Source organism: Zalophus californianus, chromosome 12 (genome assembly GCF_009762305.2).
Source record: "Zalophus californianus isolate mZalCal1 chromosome 12, mZalCal1.pri.v2, whole genome shotgun sequence".
NCBI classification, from domain to species: Eukaryota; Metazoa; Chordata; class Mammalia; order Carnivora; family Otariidae; genus Zalophus; species Zalophus californianus.
The window spans coordinates 27663306-27685017 of NC_045606.1; the positions used below are offsets into that span (position 1 = coordinate 27663306).

The following is a 21712-nucleotide window of genomic DNA, read 5'->3' on the forward strand; positions in this document are numbered from 1 at the left end:
AACAGCTCACTGTGATACGTTATATAAGGGGAACACGGATTTGATCCATTTAAAAAGAAAAACACAAATTATTAGTTGATCGTTGTATTTGTTTCTAAATGTGAATGGTTCCTCTTTTTAAAATGCATATTAAGATTTAGAACCAATAAGTTATATTAATTTTGGCATCACTTCAAACACAAATCTAAAAAAAATATTTTGATTCACACACATGCACACACACACGTATAAGCACACATCTATATAGCATAGGGTATAGAGAATACAATATATTTAGTATGTTGAGCACTCAATTTGAATGTAATTATGACAATCTCCAAGAATGTTCTGCTCTGAATGCATAAAGGCTAAAAACAAAATTTAAGATTCTCAGTCTCCTGAAATAGTGTCAAAATTTTAGATATTATAATTTTGCATCCTGTTTTCCTTACCACTCTTAAAAATGTGGTAAAAAGAAACATATAAAAATTAAATGATATAAATAGAACTTTAGGAAGTTTTGTGATGGCCTACAGACATAAGGGTGATTTTTATTGCTACATGACCAAATCGAAGAAAAATAGTCAAATGTTGACCACAGCCTATTTGCCTTGAGACAGAGCATATTCAAGAAAAATAATCCCAGAGTTCATGTTAAATCTATGATATGATGGTCAACATGCCCTCAGAGATGAGTAGAAATCCATTCCTGAAGATGTTTAAGTGCAGGAAGAAGCAGAATACCAATGATGACTATTAGAAACTACATGTCAGTTTGACTGGGAACACCTGCTATGCAGTTCTACTTCTATGTAGTTAGAAGTCATTGGCCAAAACCCCAGAGGAACTGTCCAAATCATTCTAATGAACCTTACAAAGTAAAAAACGCTTACTCTACTCTGAAAGTATGTACACTGATACCTGGTTGATATACAGTGTCTAATCAAATCTACGTAATAGTTTGTCAACCAATGTCAACTATTTCAATTTCATTTCAACCACTGAAGGATACAATTAAAATTTCCAGTTAAAAAACAAAAACAAAAAAACAACGCAATCTAAAATCCCCAAACCCTCTGAAAGTTTTTATATACTGTCTCTATTTTAAGTGCTAGCCTTACTTTGCAAGTACATTTAAATTTTAATCCTGAATCTAAAAGATTAAAAAAAAAACCCTAAATTTATATATATGAGACTTGGTTCATGGAAATTCAAATACAATTATCATCTTATTTTGCCATATTAGAAAACATATTAATTCAAAATATGAATAAAATCTAGTTTCTAAAAAAACTTGCATGACAAAGCTGCATTTTCCATGTATCTTCTGCCTAAAATACAAAACTGGTTCTTCAGTTACTTTGAAAGGAAATATGTATCTTATAACCAAATACAAGTTACATAAATTAGCTAATAAAAGTAATGAATTTAGAACAATAGCTGGTATATATAGTAAGCTCCCATTAAGCATTAGCTGCTATATATATACATGTAAAAATATATATACATATAAATATGTATATATTTTTAGTCCACTTATGTGGATATTTGTCTTTTTTTTATTGAAGTGTAGTTGATGCTTCAATGCTACATTAGTTTCAGGTGTAAAATAACATAGTAATTAGACAACTCTATATGTTATACTATGCTCACCACAAGTGACCATTATAATTATTATTATTATTACTACTTCTGAATGCTGAATTTAAATTGTAATCATTTTGCTTAGTTTCCCTGATATTGACCCCCAAGCAGAAGTAAACATACATATGTACGTGTGCATGAAAGTCTATGCTCATTTCTGTGGCTTTTATAAGATTTGTACTGGCTTTCATCAAAAATCAGTAGTCTGTACACCTGAAGTGTCATCAAATTTCATCATAGGAATCATATTTAAAAATGAACACAGTGACCATAGTCTTTCATCATCTAAAACATCCACAAAAATTATAACCAATGTTGTCAAGAACTATAAAGGGTCTGTGATTTTGTCTAACCTATAAGATAACAAGTTACTCAAATAATTTCATGGATGCTGGCAGAAGTTAGGTGGCCCCTGAATCAGAGACAAAGAACATTATTGCCCACAAAAAATAAAAACAGTCTTAGAATCAGCATTTCTTATGCCAGTCCCCCAAGCTCCAATTCCCAGTGGGCAGGATGAAGAGGGCCAGGTGACAACCCACACATGCAGCGAGCCGCATTATAGCAGGGTAGCCCTGGGTTAAGGGAACCTGAATGTTTTATAATAGCCACAAGCATGCTGGTCATTACATTTTGAGGGAGATGTTAGTTTATTGTACTGGACAGTAAACATACCCTGCCCTTTGTCCCAAGCGAGACACTATATTTCTCAAGGCTTGCAAACCAGCCTTTTAAGAGAGAGACACTACCTTCCAGATTTCTTCACTGTATAAATATCCTTTAAGATTTTCTGCAAAATAGGCAGTCAGTGCCTCTATTCATCAGATGTGCAGAATTGTGTGAAAGACCCATGAAAACTTGTCTCCCAACAGTTATACATCAAGGTTTTGAGGTTTAATGAAGCCCTGAGGTATCTGTAGAATTAGGGGGTAATTCAACTATCATTTAAAAAAATTTTAACATGACTTGAAGTCCCTAAAACAAAATAAAAATAAAATAAAGTTGATACCAACTTTGGCCTTTGAAAAAGTAAACGAAGTTCAAGGATTAATGTGCATTTTGGACTGTACTGAAACTTAAGATGCATGTGTGGCTTCAAATTCTCCATTGCATTCACTTGGCAAAAAACTGTGTTGCTAAGGCCCTGCAATTTGAGCCATGATAAATTTGATAGACATGTTATAATACATCATAGCATTAAAAATGAATAACAACTAAGGACAAAAATATAAAAATAAATCCCTCAAGAATTGCAAAAATGTCCCAAAATTCAGGTGCATGACAATACGCTTTGAAATGTATCCAACAATAGCAATGTTATGAGAATCTGCTTTTTTTTGTTCATCTCAGATGGTTGAAATTTTGATTTCCAGTGATGTTCAAAATATTTCTAACAGTCATACGGTTGCCATTTGGTTTTATTGAAACTTAGTGCAAAGAGAGATGGTTTAGTAGGATAAACAAAGAAGATACAGAGAGCTATTGATTCGAAACAGATTCTTTTACCAGCTTAGCATGTATTCAGTTTTCATTTGCAAAACAGGGTCAAGGAAGTTAATCCCTCAATAGAAATGTTATTGTGAATAACAAAGTGGATTTTAAGGACCAGAAAAATATCAAAAATGAAAGTTAAGGTGAATAATAGAAGTCAGAATAGAGATATCTGGATTGCATTTATCTCCTTGTTCAGGGACTCTGTCCAATAATATTATATATAATTTTTTTTTCAAATTACAACTCTCAAGTTACAACAATGGAGAAGTTCACAAGCACTTAACCCCCCTAATATAGAAACGCCACAACAATACAAAAGTGTAGAACCTACTACACCAAGAAAGCATATTAGTATATATCTGGTATATTCACTTCCACAAAGGGAAAAAATAAACACAGATTAATGATGTTGTCAGAAGTCATTATCAGCAGCCTAAGGCCCATTTATATTCTCTTTCTCCCTCCATCTACACATACATGTGAAAAGAAAGGAAATATAAATGTCTCCCAGGTTGCAGATTCCCTCTTTACCACAAAGTCCATCTTTGTGGAATCGCTGCTTGAATTCCAGCTGCTGATTTAACATATGTGTTCGATACAAAACTGAGCCATAAGAAATGATGGTCTGTATCTTTCTAGCTGCTTGGGAGAATGGGAAGGGGCTCAATTTTTTGTATGAAGCTACATTCGGTGAACTATGCAGGCTAAGGAAATATGGATGGACAGGAACTATGTAGGTTCAATCTAGGGGTGTATCCTGACTTCCCAGGTGGCTGGGCCGTCTTAACCATCTTTACCAGACTTAAGACTGATCCACTTTCAAAATATATAAAATTAGTCACTGTCTTTGCCTTACTTTCCCTATTGTACTTTTGCATCTGAATCTAGTACTGAGAAGACAGCACCTCCTCCAGGAAGGTTTGAAATTAGCTTTATTGGAGCACCGAGGTGGCTCAGTCAGTTAAGCGTCTGTCTTTGGCTCAGGTCATGATCTCAGGGCCTGGGATGGAGTCCCACGTTGGGCTCGCTCCCAGCTCAGAAGGGAGTTTGTTTCTCCCTCTCCCTCTGATGCTCCCCATGCTTGTGCTCTCTCACTCGCACGCTCTATTAAATGAATAAAACCTTTTAACAAAATACAGGAGCTTTATTTCTAGAGGACTTCTTAAAAAAACACTAAAGCCAGAGGGAAACAGCAAACTCAGATTCTAGAAACCATAGCGTACACTCAAGGAGGTCACTAGTTTACCTTTCTATAAATGTTCAGGTCAGTTTCTATTTTGGTTACAATTCTATCTTGGAGTCCTGATGGCTGCAAAAACTACTCAAGCCTCATTCTTGTGGTTTTCAGCATCACAAGGGCTCTTTGAAAGGAATTACTGTCCACATGTCACAGCTATTATTTACTTAAGATACAGTGCAGTTTTATCAAACTATCTATGTGTCACTATAAAAATCAATGATATTGAATGAAAATTCTTAAAAACTCCTTATCCTTAGTCTTTCTTTCTAAGTGGTTAAGGAATTATCAGTAAAAATATTAATGCTATCCAGGAAGTCAACTAATTGCTATTTTCTAAAATCACATGTTAAGAAAGAAATGGAAAAAATGCACTGTATATTGAAGTCCAAAATAATGAATAAATGGCATGCATTTTATTTAAATAAAATAGATATGTAAATTGAAGTACATAAATGAGGGTACCTGGAAAGAAAATAAATTTTAATAAAATGCATTTGAAATGCATAAAATATATTTTGAATAGGTCAATGAAAAGCACTATTAAAGGAATAAGATGGGTTACCAAAAAAATAGTAGGAAATATATATTTTACTGATTGAATATATTTTATAGTGGTGTTTAGTTGGAGCTATAGGAAAAATACATTTTTGAACCAAAATACATGAAAACTGTTGTGTTTTTCTTTCATTAAGTAAGTGCTAACAAAGAGAAAACAAAATATACAGCAATTGATTTAATTCAAAAGAATGTAAAGTAATAACCAAATAACCAAACAAACATTTTATCATGTTACATTAATTAGCTCACTTTTTGAAAAGATTAGTATGGCTAATATTGCCATACCATTAAAAACCTTCAAAAATTTACATCTCTCAACACTCACATAATTACCTATCTCTACCATAATGTATGTGACATGATTTTTAAGTTGTCAGAATGTTTACTACAAGGCAGTATGAAATGATCAGGCGCCATTAATACCTTGTATCAGACTTAGCAAACTCTACTTGTCTTAATTCTTTTTAATTTAGTTCTTTAAACCCCATAAGCATTTTCAATAAGCCTGGATAATAAACTAAAGTTGCCCTTCTCAGGGAGGAAACCTCCGAGGTCACAATTAGGGTTACCCATATAGCACTATGCCGCTCATGACTTTCCTGCAGCTGCTGAACTCAGTGCATCTTGGCTAACACCAGAATCCCTCTGTTTCGTCCTGATACCAGAGTGGGCGGGGAGAGGAGGGAAGGGCAGGGCGGAGCCATAAAATATGAGGGAAATGCACTGAGGTGAATTTTGGAAACCACAAACACAAAAGATTATCTACTATCTTTTTTTTTTTTTAAGATTTTATTTATGTATTTGACAGAGAGAGAGAGACAGCAGAGAGAGGGAACATAAGCAGGGGGAGTGGGAGAGAGAGAAGCGCTGGGATCAGGGCCTGAGCCAGAGGCAGACGCCCGACAACTGAGCCACCCAGGCGCCCCACAGATTATCTACTATCTTAGCAACTGAATGAGCTGATTCAATCATTAAATCAAATATGCTCTGTACTTGGCCACAGTGCTTATTATAAAATCCAGATATTTTTGTTAGATCAGTATCGCATTATCTTTAATTTTCTAACTGAATTGAATTCAGAATAGTGTAACACTACAGTGGTCATGATCTTTCAAGAGGACCAAATTAATTACATTAATGACGTTTTCATTAGAAATGGTAACCATGGCATTCTGACGTTAACAATTTTTGGTGTATTCAGTTATGTGTTTTGTCTTATACTTGTGAAGTATTTTCTTCTTTTAAATAATTTTCACAAAAACTATTAATCTTGTTTGTCACAATTGTAAAATATGTAATGTCTCATGTAATGGATAAAATAATAAAGTACTCCAAAAGTTAAAGTACTTGCATAAGTACAGGGTGGGGGGGGATGGGTCAGCCTGGTGATGGGTATTAAGGAGGGCACGTTCTGCGTGGAGCACGGGGTGTTATGCACAAACAGTGAATCATGGAACACTACATCCAAAACTAATGATGTAATGTATGGTGATTAACATAACAATAAAAAATTTTTTTAAAAAGTACTTGCATAAGTACAGTTAATGAGTCATTGGGGTTATCAACATAAAATTCCTGACTTCTCTGGACTCCTACTTCATTGTTCTATTTACTCCTTTCCAATAGTCCTAACATATGCATCAATTTGGGATGGCTTAATATTTGATAGAATATACTTTTTTGGGGGTCCACTTTCACATAATCAGAAAAATGTTGATCGTACTATGAAGGTGTAATGTAACTCACCAACACTGTATTTAAAATGAAATTTTCAAGGATGAAATTTCCCACGTTTGCTAATATATAATTAATCAGGGATGGGGAATATCTGTACTTTGTGCTCCTTTAACTACCTTCCTTTACCTGTTGCCAACACTGCTACCAGATTGAGGCATTTGTTTCCCCATGAACTCAGATTCCACCTCTAAATCATTCTAAATATATACATCATCTTGGGCAGCTGCTACCAATCAATCAAATTGTCCCTTGAAAATATCTACATATCTACATATATATACATACACATTAACGTATGTTTTTAAGTACCTAAGATAAATTTCTTCTAAATGCCAATACATACACAAAACATTTAGATTTTTTTCTTGTGTTTTAGACATCCAAAAATATGTAAGACATAAAATAATATAAATTATGTATGTTTTCAATCCTGTAATTCATTTTACTTTATTGATTTAAATGATTATAACTGCTTTTTATGATTTGTGCAAATACTTGGCTATACCTCAAACAGCGACCCACTTAATTTTACTGACAAAGTTTACTTCAGGAAAAATGGCCTCTATCTTTTTACAATGGTAAAACCACTGTACGGATTGTTTACCATTCCCTTTTGTTCCATAGCACCCAGGACAATGTCTGTTACATGGTCATTACTCAATCCATATTTATTTAAGAAACCAGAGCATGAAAGGAAAGAAGGAAGGAAGGAAGGAAGAAAGGGAAGGAGGAAAGAAGGTGGAAGGAAGGGAGGAAGGAAGGAGAAAGGAAAGGAAAAAAAAAGAATGGAATGGAAAGGAAGGAGTGGTAATTTAATCGTGACTCAGAAGTAGAAAAATTTCGTATCATCCAAAAGGAATTCAAGAAGAATTAACATACGAAAACCAATTTGTACAAAGAAGGTGACTTACTGAATACAAATACATATGCTGCAAAATTGCTTTTGTTAATTATCATTTACATTTATATAAATCCTCAAAGGGAACATATTTTTGCTTTATTTAGGCATGTTGTTACTCTTACCCACTTTTCTTTAAATAAAAATGTCAACATCCGAAATTAAATATTCTTTTGTTTCTAAAAAGTGATTAAGTACTCAGGTAAAGCATGGTGTTTATTTAATACAATACTGAATAAAAATAATGACGGAGTAATAGATTATTTATGCAATTACTGAGATGATTTAGTAGATCGCTACTTACCAGGATATCTTTTCCAGCCCACTTGCATTCGTCCCTTCGGGTATAAGATACTGGCCACACAATCTAAGGGCAGAGAAAGACATAACTTTATGTCTTAAGTTCTCTAAGTTCTCAACATTACAGACTGTTACACCAAGTTGGGGCAACTTAGATAAAGAAAGTTCCATAAAATATTATGTGGCAGGGACTTTTCAGCTTAGACTTTGCAGTGGCATCAGTTAACTGGTATGAACTTAAATCATTCAATCTCTGTCTGCCCATCAGACTTTGCTGTATATGAAAGTTAAGCAACACAGAATTTATGTAGTCAATAGAGCTAAGCAGTGTGCAGAGAAGGTAACTGTCAGGCAGGTTGGGAGGATGTGAAGAACTAGGGAAGAGAGGTAGAAATAAATATAAAATGTGGCTTACATTCTTCTAAATGAATCTGTCTTTACCATGAAATAGTGATCGTGAAATTTGAACACTTGGTACCCTGGATCCTATTCCCTAATTCAAATCTCAGCATGACACCCTAGAATGAGCCACTGATATGGTTTAGAAAACCCCATCTTAGATAGGAATCTTTTTTTTTTTTTTGACAGGACAGTGGGTAAGAGTAGCACTGTATACTTTCTGGAGATAAAGAAGGAAATGAAAAAGCAAATAGATAGCTCTAAAAGCTTCGCCATTGTTAGAAAAACTTAGACTAACTGAAAAACAATTGTGTTTTCATCCCTAATACTTCACTTTCATCCTCTGGTAACATTTCTGCTAAATTTGAAAGGTTCCTATATTGTATGAGTACAGTGACAGCGGTAGAGAAGACAAGACTTTATTGATGGTTTAGAGGACTGTGGATTATTTTCCTTCATAATATTAATGCAAATATCCTCATCTAAATTTTAATATAAAATTTTTCAGTTCCCCAGGCAATTCAAAAGACTCCTATCTATATTGCGGCAGAACAATTTGATGTTTTTTTTTTTAATTCATCTTTCTCTTCCAGTAAGTTAATTTCAGAAAAAAAAAAATGTCATATGTTAAAAAAAAAAATCCAGACATGGTGGCAATCATTCATATCTGCTAGATAGATAGCTTTTAGTTTCAAAATGACTGATCATCACTTATTTGGGAACCTCTTGATAATTCAATATAAATGGTCATGAACTTGTGCAAGGGCTGTGATATTCAATCTAGAGAATCAAAAAACAAAATACAACACATTTATAAGCAAGAACGTAGGACATACTGAAATAACCTAGGATGGCCTAACAAATGCATTTCAGGTCCATGTCACAATTACAAAAGCCCTAGAAAGTTCTGGATACGCGTTCATTTTTACCATTTGAAGCTTTCAGTTTATGTATTCTTTTCTTTTTCATGTGCTTTTCCTTTCATGTACATCTGTGTATGTAAATTAAAAATATCCTTTGACCTGTTCCACAAAGTTCTTATATAGTAATCACATAATACAAAACAATGTAAGAATGGTAAATGCATGTCCCTACAATTTACAATACCCCGACTTGTGAATTCCTACAGCCGAATGCTGGGTAGTTAATTCCACAGGTTCCACAGCCCTATCTTTACATTGGCTGTGGAGAGCCCAAGTGATCTATTCTTAAAGTTTACAATAGGAGGCTAAAATATAAGTTTTATTTAAGATACAATAATACTAATACATAGTAGGGCTAAGATTTATTGACTTTCATATTAAGCTTGCCAGTTACATTACACAAAACTTACAGATTATTAAAACATATAATTCTTAATTCAAAAAGGCAAGCTTTTTTATCATGGTTTCGTAGCTCTTGACTGTTGGGTGTTAAGATAGCATGGGCTTCATTTTGTCATTTTTCTCTTATGTCAAATGTTAATGAAAATAATTTTGATGACATTTATGATTAATTCTCTCATACTCAGAGGAGTATGAACTCTCAACTTCCTAGAGTTCCAGAGTAAAAATATATAAATAAATAAAGCTTAAAAATCTGGCTGAGTAAAACAAATTTAGCATATAAAATGCTATTTTGGAAAGCAATTTAATGAGGAGAACTGTAAGTCACTGGAATAAATATATATATATTTATTTTATATAAAAATATATGTATTTAATTGTCATTTCCAACAGTAACCATTTCCACAAAGAATAATTCCTAACTTTTCAGTTACATTTGTTAACCTGTTGATATTTTGTCTTCTTTGCTCAAGAATTTCTCAATTAACTAACAATGACTAAATTTCTTATTCTCATATTGAAAGGGCTTCATGATCTATATTACACTTTCTTTTTTTCATGCCTCTATGCTTCTATTCATGGCAGCCCCTCTTACTCATTATTTAGTAAGGAAGCATTTATGTCTTAAAGAAATGGCACCCTTTTATCAAGGCCTAGAATCTTTTCACGGTCCTTCCAAATCTGAGAATGTATTGTCTCTAATAAGGATTGGCCTACTATACATCTATATGATCAAAATCTTATCTTTAATATTAGTAAGTCCCTCAAGAATTATTTATGATATCCTACTGTGACCCCTATAAAATTTATCACAAGAGTAGGGGCATCAGAAAATGTTGAATAACATCATATATAGGTTAAAAAGAATATTAATAGACAAATATATGTGAATTCTTAAGTAAACTGCATTTGCTCCTATAGACAGTGTGGTATAATTAAATATTATGTTTGGCATGAGATGCTTTATAATTAGAAATATGTCTTCCACTAGAATAATGATTTTAACCTCAAGAGCAGGAGCTATAACAACACTATGACATTGTGCAAGTCACCTAACTTTAATTAATTCACTACTTCAAGTCTACAAATCTAGTTGGTAGAAGATACTGTGATTATATCCTGAGCATACAAATGGCTCTGGGATTTTCCTCATCTATAAAACAGTAGGTTGTCTCATATGATAATTAGATCTTTTCAATTTTAGAATGAACTATTTAAATTAAAAATCTTTATTATTTTATTATTTAGAGAATAATGCTAAACATTAAATATATATTCTGAGGTGTTATGTGCTCACATATTATCTACAGACACACAGATACATGCATATATATTTATATTCATATATATGAATTTTACAAAATAATAAAAGTATTATAAACACTGAAATTTGAAAGTATCAAATTTTTCTTAGTCTTCTTAGATTTTTCATTCATTATATAAAAAGGATGACTTCTTTTCACTAAACAACAAAACCTGCTTATTTTATGACCCTTTCAAAGGACTCTAAGGTAAATACCTTTGTCATTTAAGGAAAACAAATGGATAATCAGTTTTCTTAGGCAATACATAACCTTAGGGATATTGCTATGATCTGAGAAGACTTAAAAATCAAATAGATTGAAAAATCAGAAAAAGAAATATCAAAGGTGATTTTTAAATGCCATATATTGTTCCCAAAGTATATGAGTAAGGGCACTGCTGTTTTATATGATATACATAATGAATTAAGTCTTTATGCACAGTCAGAATTTTAGTGTTTAAGTAATAGGAAAGTGAAAGCCTTAGGTTCAGTGGTATACTCTATGCAAGATATGAATCAGTTCTGAATTTCATCTTCATTTGATCTTTAAAGCAATATTCTTCAACCAGAACAAAAGCTATTTATAGAATTCAGTTACTTTTTAAAATTTATTGTCCAATCTGTTGAAGTTTGTCAGAAGTTGAGGAACACCACTCTAAAGCCCTAAATGTTAAGAAGCAAACTAACATACATAAAAACTGATGTGAATGTACCCTAAAAAAAAGTCATACTAGCACTCTTACAAAAGCTACTGCATAAAAGATCGTTGTCCCTCAGAGAATTATGACTAGAAAGATTAACTGTGAAAAAAATGTCTGACTTTGAATACAGCATATGGACTCAGCAGCATAATTTCCACTAATTTTTCAATCTATGTTTATTTTTCCAAACGGTATAGCTTATTAATTAAATAAGCCAGAAACACTATAAAGAGTAAGGATAAAACCAATAGACTTCTAGTGTCTAAATGACCACATTTGTAAAAACTTTGACACAGAAAACTGATCTTCCAGATGAGGTTTTGGCAAACTGTGTTCAAAAGGCCAGATAGTAAATATTTTAGGCTCTGTGAGCCAGATGACCTCTATCAAAACTATTCAATTCTGCCATTGTTGAATGAAAGCAAATATAGACAATATGTAAATGAATGAAAGTGTCTGTGTTCCAATAAACATTATTTACAAAAACAGGTGACACACCAGATTAGGCATGTGTATAATGTTGGTGAACTCTGAATTTGCTGGCAATATAGAGAGATGTATAAATTTATACATACATAATATACACATCATTTCACATATGACATTAATTATGATATATATCTATAATGGTTCAGATATTTAGTTTTATGCAGCAAAAATTGCAGCTTATCCTATGGAAGGATAAGCTGAAGTTATAATGATCATTGAAAATACTATGATTTCTTCCTTGATGATTTTTATGGTTTACTGCATCCATTATTTGTGATAATCAAATCAATGCATTACTTTTACTTGCATCTGAAAAGATAAAATAATTTTAACAATTTTTTCCAGTTGTCACACTGTTAAATAGCTAGAAATTTAACTGTAAAATAGGTTGAGATGTTTTAAAAGAACTACAATGTATATATTAGAATAAAGATACCTTTTGAAAATCCTTGATATTAACCAGGTTGAATGAAAATATGTGATCCTTTGCTCCAACATACAGCCTACTCCGTTCCTCATCCAAAAGGAAAGTATGATAACTGGAGCTGTTGGCCAAGCCACTGAAAGTGATCACATTGTTGGATTCCAACATTTCTGCAAGGTAACAAAGCAAGACATTGGGTGTTAATGTGAGGTTCTACATGAGCATGGGCTATTGGTACATGGCAATCTAACTACTTCCTGCTGTAGTTACTAAATGGTGGTTTTTCTTAATGATGGTACTAAGAAATATACAGGAGCTTTTTTTTTTTTTTTTTTTACATTTCATTGAAATGGAAATCATACTCATTAGTTTGCTGGTTTCATACTCAAGACCACACATTCCTTCAAAAGAAAGGGATAGAAATACCTCATCCACACAACTGATCTGATGGAATCTCTTTGCATGTAATGATAGAATGAAATGCTCAATACTGTACACAAAATGTCTTTAATTTTACAAAGACTTTTTAAGGGGTTTCATTTGTTCCAAGTCATTATCTAGAAGGATAAGCATAGGGGCCAACAGAGCAGAGGTAGTATGGGGGAAACATTGTTTAAACTCCTAGTTGTTTCAGGGCTTCTTTTTTTTTTTTAGATTTTTTTTTTTAAATTCATTTGAGATAGAGAGAGAGAGAGCATGAGCAGGGGGAGAGGCAGAGGGACAGGGAGAAGCAGACTCCCTGCTGAGCCAGAAGCCCAATGTGGGGCTCCATCCCAGGACCCTGAGATCATGACCTGAGCTGAAGACAGATACTTAACCGACTGAGCCACCCAGGCACCCCTGAGGCTTCTTTTCATTGAGGAATTTTTACATGTTTTTTTGACCACTAAATCATTAACTCTACCATCTAAATCTTCTATAATATTTTGTAACTGACGTATATAGAGAAACCAAGTTAGGTTTTTCTGAAAACATGTTATATGAATTTTACTATCTGACTTCAATTTTTCAGTTTGTTAGCATTCTTTTATTTGCTTTTGCTGTAAAGAGGCAAATACTGAACTTTTAGACCTACACCTAAGTGAGAAAAATATTTTCAAAAAAAAAATAACATTAATTGTAAGTCCACTCTTGCTTTAGAAAGGCAGTTGTCGATAATCACCAAAGAGGTTTTCTTTATCTACTTCAATAAAAATTATGTATATATGCCACCACAAACCCCCTTCCATGGGATAGAAATGTTGAGGATTCTCCAAAACTGTGTCCTGAATCAATGATTCAGATTTTTCCAAAGCACACAGAGTAGAACCCTTTCATCAACATCCACAAAATATAGAATGTGTTTTCCAAGGACAGGAAGCAGCAATGCAGACCCTTCCTCTGTCCCTGCCATGACCCCAGGTTATTAACCCTTTGACAAATTTCCCTGCTTTATCAATTTCTCCTACTGCCCTCTCCATATTACCAAAAATGTTATTTCAGTGGAGGATAAAGTTCAAATTCCTTAACTTAGCATTAAAGACCAGGTCACTACCATTTGAGACCCTAACCCAAGACTCCTCCCTCATGTCCTATATCCTAAAGGAAAACATGCTCTGCATATGTCCACTTTTTAGCCTTTGCTGCCATTGTTTCTGACATCTACAACTATATATCACCTTGACAAAAAAATATCCATTCTTAAGGCTAGTTCAAATGTAAGCTCCAAGAAATTCTCATAGAAATAATTTCTTTATAACATTTTGCTTAAATTACTCTTATTGCTTGTATCACACTGTCAATCATTCATATAAATGACTTATTTACCAGCATTAACATTCCCTCACATCAGGAAATAATAGAATTAATAGCTCACTATCCATAACTCACATGGTTTCTTTTCCTTATTACCAGTCAGTAAATATTAAATTGAATGTCTACTTCTACCTATTGATTTATCTATCCATTCATCTAATACACAAAAATACAAGAATTGTTAACAAATTATTAAAAGATGATTTTCTAATTCATTCATGAAAAACAGTAGAATACTGGGCTAACCTTATCCTACCCTCCACCTGCACCAAAAAAAAAAAAAAAAAAAAAAAAGGAAGGAAGGAAGGAAGGGATTTCATTCATATGAGTTATATCTGAGATAAATGAGAGCTATTAGTCTCCAAAGAGAAAAAACAGAATTCACTACATATCTGAATTTAAATCTCATCCCCTTGCCAGTGTCCAAATAACTGCAAATAATCAATGCTACAGAGAGTCAGTAAAGACCGAAATTTCAGGTACCCTGCGCTGAGGTCGGAAAGGGCTGCTACGAGAAGCAGGGGCTACATTACTGGGTATGTTCATTGACTGATTGAATGGCCGTTCAAAGAGATAATAATTATCAAATAGAGAAGAAGCTGCCCTCCAACATTCCTTCCAATTCTAAAATCTGTAACAATTCTACCCTAATACAAAAGAAGCCAAATACATAGAGAGCTAGGCAAACTGAAAAAACAGTCGGCTGAGTCTAAACCAAGACAATTATATAAATATTAATCAATAGGAAGATCCCTTAAAAGACACAAAGGTAGATTTTAACTGGAAACACACATACTACATAAGGGCGCTCTAAGCATCAAGTGGAAGTTATAGGAAGACAACTACTATATCTACAGAACATAGAGTCATCCAGTTATAGGTCAGAACACAAGCATCACCACAGTACTTACTAGTCATGCAAACTAGGAGGAATTCCTTATGCTAACTGGGCCTCAGTTTTTGGAAGATGGGGTTAACAATATATCTTCTAAGAGCTATTATGAAGGTGAAGTTAGATAATTCATGTAAAACACCTAGAACAACAGTTTGCATAGTTAAGCACACAATCACCTGTGTGAATAAGTAGAGGTAAATATATGTTCAATATTCTTGACCAGAAGTAGGAAACTAAGGTCCAGATGGAGCATACTGAAAAATTACTTTTCTACCAAATATGTTAACTTGTTAATGACTATAATTTTGCATGGTGAAGGGATAAATAAGAAGAGCAATATGCTTTTTGATTTACATTAATATTAATTATAAATGTCATTTTAAGAACAGTGAAATATTCTTTTTGCTTGCCAACTTCTGTAACCTAAATTTTAAATAATAAATGTAATGCCTATCTATATTTTAATTCTAAACAATGAAAATATTCACCCAATTGAAAAATATGTTACAGATTAAATTTTGTAAATTTGTTCAGGGAAAATCACTGGTTCCTCGACAGACACAACTTAAGAGAAAAGTCTTGAGTGGTTTACATATGACATCACAATGGAAACAAACCATACTTTAAAAAAGTGTTACTGCTGGATCATTTCATTAAACAAAAAGGCAATATTTTCCTGGAGTATGGATTAGCAGCTGTGTTTTCCATCACTTTCAAATACACTTGATTTTGCCTAATCATTCCTTTTTATTCCAATTTCTTTAGATGTTCCTCCCTACCAGGAACTTTATATTTCTTTATAGCTGAGAAAAGACTTTTCGAGACCCTCATGGTACTGAGTCACAGCAAATTCCAGATTGCTAAGCTAAGGTTATCTCACCACTTTCCAGGGAAAAAAATACCTAAAATCAGAGACCCTTTCTCTAAATCTAGATAGATCTCATATTCTCTAATATTGTGTTTCCTTATTTAATTTTGTTATTTCGTTTTTCCTATATGTAGACACATTCAGCTATAATTTTGATATTAAACAACTTCAACCTCGACTCCACTCCTCCAGAATTTTAGGAGTTTCTTTTCACAGCATCTGTTTTATAATTCTTACCATGACATAAGTTAGAATTGGAACTAAAATAAATATTCAAAATAGTGAGATGTTTAATATTTCACTACCTTTTCACATCTTGCTATATTCATATTTAGACAAATAACAACAAACATTAAAGAACAATCTAAATCTCTACAGAACCAATTTGACTATGATGAATCTTAGCAGGCTAAAGCTTGTAATTCTTTTTGGGTGATAATTCAGATTTTTTCTGGTTGAGACATTACTTCTAACCTCTACATCTGTGTCAAACGTAAAGAGAAGTAGTTATGATTGTAATCAAAAGTGCCATTTCAGACAAGCACTCTAATGAAATTTTTATTCTAAAATTTGAAAGGTGATTAAACAAACATTCTGTTTATTCAAGATTCACCAAACAACTTAGTGTCTATGATCTGTTTAATGACAAAATGGAAGATATACTGATCATAGAGTGAATCAAATAGTTTGTGCTCAATAAGTGCTATTATCACCATTATAAGATAATGTAGACACTAAGCGTTAAGTGTATAGATGTTCTGAATGGGAAAATCATTTCATATAACCTCAAGCAGCATAGTGATCAATTATAAATAGATTACACTCTCTTATGATACAATTCCAAAAAACAGCCTTATAAAATTCAGGACAATTATTATAAAGTCCATTTCATATATTTCTTTTTAATTTAATAACACAAGCAAAAGATGAAATGAAATTATAATTGATGTTCTTTAATCAGAGTATCCCACCAACTAATTAGGGAAGAAGAATCATGATCTTTCCTAATGAGTCAATTCTAATTTTCATTCTACCTATTTATAAATTTTCAGATCTGCCTTTTTTCCTGAATTCATCATAATCTCTAATGTAGCTTTATTTGAATAAAGAAAAAAACGTTGTTAGTAATCACTATCAGTACATTACTTAAGATATTGAAAAATTATTTTATGAACTGATGTTCTTCTTATATATTTATTTTAATACATGAAAAGAAAAAAAGATGGGAGAATTTATATCAATATCATACATGACTACTTATCTCTACACAATAAAGCTGAAATGTTCCTGTGGTCTGATTATCTTTAGGATAAAAATAGATTTCTACAGATGATTATATTACAATAACCGGGTCTGGGTCAGATTCTCAAAAGGCAATGAAATGAATACAAATTTCTAGAATGCAAGACCGCCCAGAGTTAGACATTTTTATAGTAGGATGAAGAACTGCTTGACCTTCAAATCCAAACAATAGCCACAATGTTCTTCATATTTCTGACTTCCATTACATTTCTCATTCACTCTCTCTTTTCTCTCTTTTCTTACCCCTCCTCTAAATTTTATAGCATGAAAGGTAATAGGACCATACCAGTTGCTGGATTCAAATTAATTGCCTATATTCATTCATGGCTTTAGACTTATGCCCTTTTTCCATGACTTGAACTTCAGCCTTTCATAGACCAAAGATCCCATTTCAAGAAGTCAAAGCTGGATCTACATGAAGTCAAATATTTTGACTAAATGATGACTACATCCAGATTTTGTAAATATTGGAAAGTTCATTAAAGTCCAAAGTTTTGGATCCCACATTTCAGTGCTTCCTAGATTACTTTTAAAATTTCATAAACCAAAAATATTTCCAAAGCAAAACAGGAGCTAAAATGAAAATTGGCCACTTTTTGTTGCATTATAAAAACAACAGAAACAAGTACTATTGACTATCATGTCATACAAAAAAGGAGGCATTTTATTAAAGTAATAAAAAGAGGAGGAAGAAAAAAACACACAAAAGATAATCCTTAGATATGAATAAATTTATATTGTAGAAAAATTTATCTTATTTTTATGATTTTGTTTTTATTCCAGCAAGGACTTATTTTATTTTTTTTAAGATTTATTTTTTATTTCAGAGAGAGGGCAAGACCAGGGAGAGGGGCATGGGGAGAGAAGCAGACTCCCTGCTGATGGAGCCAGAGGCAGGGCTCTACCCCAGGACCCCAAGATCATGACCTCAGCAGAAATCAAGGGTCGGACCCTCAACCAACTGAGCCACCCAGGCGCCCCTCCAAGGACTTGATTTTAAAACTGTTACAGAGAAGGGTAGTAACTTTCCACAGACTTCTATTTGGCAACTACTCCTCCAAGATAAACTATCAATGATAACTCTATTCCTAGCATTTCTAGCCAGTGCATCTTGCTATTACATAGACAGAATCAATATTAGTGGGTGTCTATATGCTTTTATTTATTTAGTGATGATGAGTATATTCTCTCAATTTACAAAGTTTGGTAGGTATTACTCAAATATACTTAGAAAAATCTATCTTCTAATTTTAGTATCAGTAAACACTCAAAATATGTACCAAATTTATACATCCTGATCTGAGGGTAACTTTTACCTTAACTACTTTCTCAGACCATGCCAGAGGTCACACAACTCTATAAAACACAATCCCACCACCTTTGCCTGGAGCATTTCTCCAAGTTCTTTCAACTCTTTTCTTTATATTTACTAATAGTCTGATCTCTAATGTCTCCCAACACATTGAATTTATGCCAGGACTCTTCTCTGCCAGATGCTTATTTGTAGATGACGTGAATAATCAGCGTCTTGACTTGGACAGACTCCCTGATCAAGGTACGAGGTGCCCACATTTGAGCTTCAGACAAGTAAAGGTCCATTACCAGCTTAAGCCCAGCTTCCATGCTGCTAGATGCCACACAATGAACCACATTGTCAGGGAAGGGCAGTATATTTTTCCTCAAATATGCTTGTAAAACATCAAGAGCAGGCCGATCTATGATATTAATCTGTTTTTCACTTTTTATAATGTGAAAAGTATGTGTGGAAAGTTACTTCCTCACAGACTAATCTAGCTCAACATATATCCAGTCCTTATACATGTGTAACATATATGTCTAACATATGTGTCACATAGGCATTGGCTAAGAAGTATGTGGAATATAAAGATTAATTAAACCTTCATGGAAGTTAGACAAATGCCCTCAGAGAAGCAAAAACCAAATGAACAACAGCGAAAATAGTAAGAGCTAAGAAAGTTAACAGGAGGGAGAAATTAATGCCTCAAGGAGAAGTAGATAATCCTTGGAGAAAGTGCTTGACAATTAAACCTGGCCTTAAAAAAATGTGTAAGACTTTGTAAGCCTTTGACCAGCTGAATGATTTCTAGGTATATTCCTTAGTCTCCCACAACAACAATGCTGTGAGGTGACAGTTCTCATTCCCATTTTTTCTCATGAGGAAAGTTACTCAGAGAGATATTGGGAATATCCTAGGTCACAAAGCTAGCGTGGTATAAAGTCAAGATAGCCACTCCCATCTGACACCAGAGCCCGGGTTCTTTTCCTCTTACCCCATCCTATGTCTTAAATCTTTATATTATTTTAAATGCTCTGTACTTGAACTTTTTTGCATAGTAATAACTCCATGGGTAATCTTTTCTACTAGTGTTTCTTTTGTCACTAGCAGTATTTTACATGTCTTAAATGTTTATCTTCCAAGACAGATTTCCCTCTTAAAGCCACAAAAAGGCTTATCAGAAACCTCTATTCAGATAATGCACGAACACCTCAGAGTTTGCGTGACTTGAACAGAACTCATTCCCTTTTCTTCTCTCCATTACTGACATGATCACCTTTCTGTATGTTTTAAAATTGGTTGCAGGTATCACTGATCCAAAGGACCATGAACCAGACGGAGCCTCTTCATCATCCACAGATCCATTCCACCACTTCAGTTCTGTTTAACACTGTAATAATTTCTTGTGTACTTTTTTTTTGTTTACATCCTCATTGTTACTGTCATAATTCATCAATGTCACTGTCATAATTCATCATAATTTCTTTGATTATAATCATCTTCTAACAGAACTCCCTCTATAGGTTTACACCAACAAACCATGTTAGTACTACCTCCAGAATAATCTTCTGTTGATGTTGAGAAAAAGGCATTTTTACTCTATCCCTTTCCTTTGAATCTCATGGGAAAAAGAGGAAAAGAAAATAATAAAATAGAGAAAAATATCCATCTTAAATGAATAGAGGAAGAGAGAAATATCAAACCACAAATTTTTAAGAGAATATATCCAATATAGCAAAAGCATGAAACATTTTCAGATAGAATGCTGAAATCTGGCACATACCTTCATATATTCCAGGTAGGATAGAATTAGTAATCGAAAGGTTAGCAAATCATAAAATTTCATCCTCAAATGCTTTATTGCGGGAACAAACTCTACAAATCTATATGGCTATCAATTTATTGGAATATGTGAAAGTACAAAGGTGGCATCACCACCACCACCACAACTAATACCTGTATTTAACGTTCTCTTCTAACCACATACTCACAGAGGATTATTTTCAATTAACTCAACTGTATTCTATCTATAGTTACCACAGCCTACGTGCTCTACAATTTCCATCCTCACGTGCATAGGGAAATCTACTCACCTTTCAGGATCTAGGTCAAGTCTCCCCCAATCTTCTAAGGACAGTATATCATGCTTTCCTTTGTAAAATGCAGTGCCATGTACAAATGTAGATTAATCGCTGCTTTATCTCTTAAGCTCCCTTTCTAGAGTTAAAATATTCTGTTGCTTATTTTTGTATTTCTAGTTCTAGAATCTTTTCCTGGCTTATATGGATTACTGGCACAAAGAAACAAGTGTCTCAATAAATATTACTTAAAACAGCTTATGTTTTTAAAGTGCAACAAAAACTCAGGTAAAATAAATAACAAGAATCTATTAAAAAAGCAAATATAGCAATATATATTGCATTTCAGATTATATTCTAGCTTTTCTAATTAGTTTTATGTTCCATTCAAATGACTAATAAAATTATGCCATCTAAACCCTAAATTACTTACAACCTGGCTATAAAATTATAATAAAATGGCTAGTTTTTAAAATTCTAAATGGTAAGAACAATTATGGTCATTTTACATACAATAACCACGTATCAAAACCAGAAATCAAGTTTTCAGAGTTTTGTTTAACTAGTAACATCAAACATAAAAAGTACTGCAAATGCAATAGTTTAACTGGTTCCCTATCTTCAATTTCTCTCAACTTCAGTATATTCTTCAAGGCATCACCATACAAATTGACCAGAGCATATTTCAAAAATGCAATGCTTTTAAAGTACCTGCACCGACCATTGTGACCTTAGCCCAGGGTCCCTAATAAAGGCATAGTCCCTAATTTTCCTTTGCTACCTTATTTTATGCCTGCCTCTATAAGTTTCCGCAATTCTATCAGAAATGGCACATTTACTTTTCCCTAAACCTGGTCTGCCCCCTGCCCCTTGCTTCAAGTTTATTTTCCCTGTTCTCCTGCTTCAAGGTACAGTTATAAGCCATTCCCCCAAGGAAGGCCTTGAGAATTAGCAGGTATTACTCCCTCTTCCGATGTCCCATCCACT

General features: G+C 33.3%; 1 protein-coding gene across 3 annotated transcripts in view; it reads right to left on the minus strand.

Moving 5' to 3' along the window:
* Positions 1–21712, minus strand: part of SEMA3A (semaphorin 3A) — a 463873-nt gene that overhangs the window by 141394 nt on the left and 300767 nt on the right. For 2 of the 3 annotated variants that reach the window (XM_027574766.2, XM_027574765.2), the window contains 2 exons: positions 12504–12661; positions 7855–7917 (listed from right to left, as the gene is read on the minus strand). In XM_027574766.2, the coding sequence (XP_027430567.1) occupies positions 7855–7917; positions 12504–12661 (221 nt within the window). The remainder of the gene's footprint in view (positions 1–7854; positions 7918–12503; positions 12662–21712) is intronic. The other variant, XM_027574767.2, reaches the window with a different exon arrangement.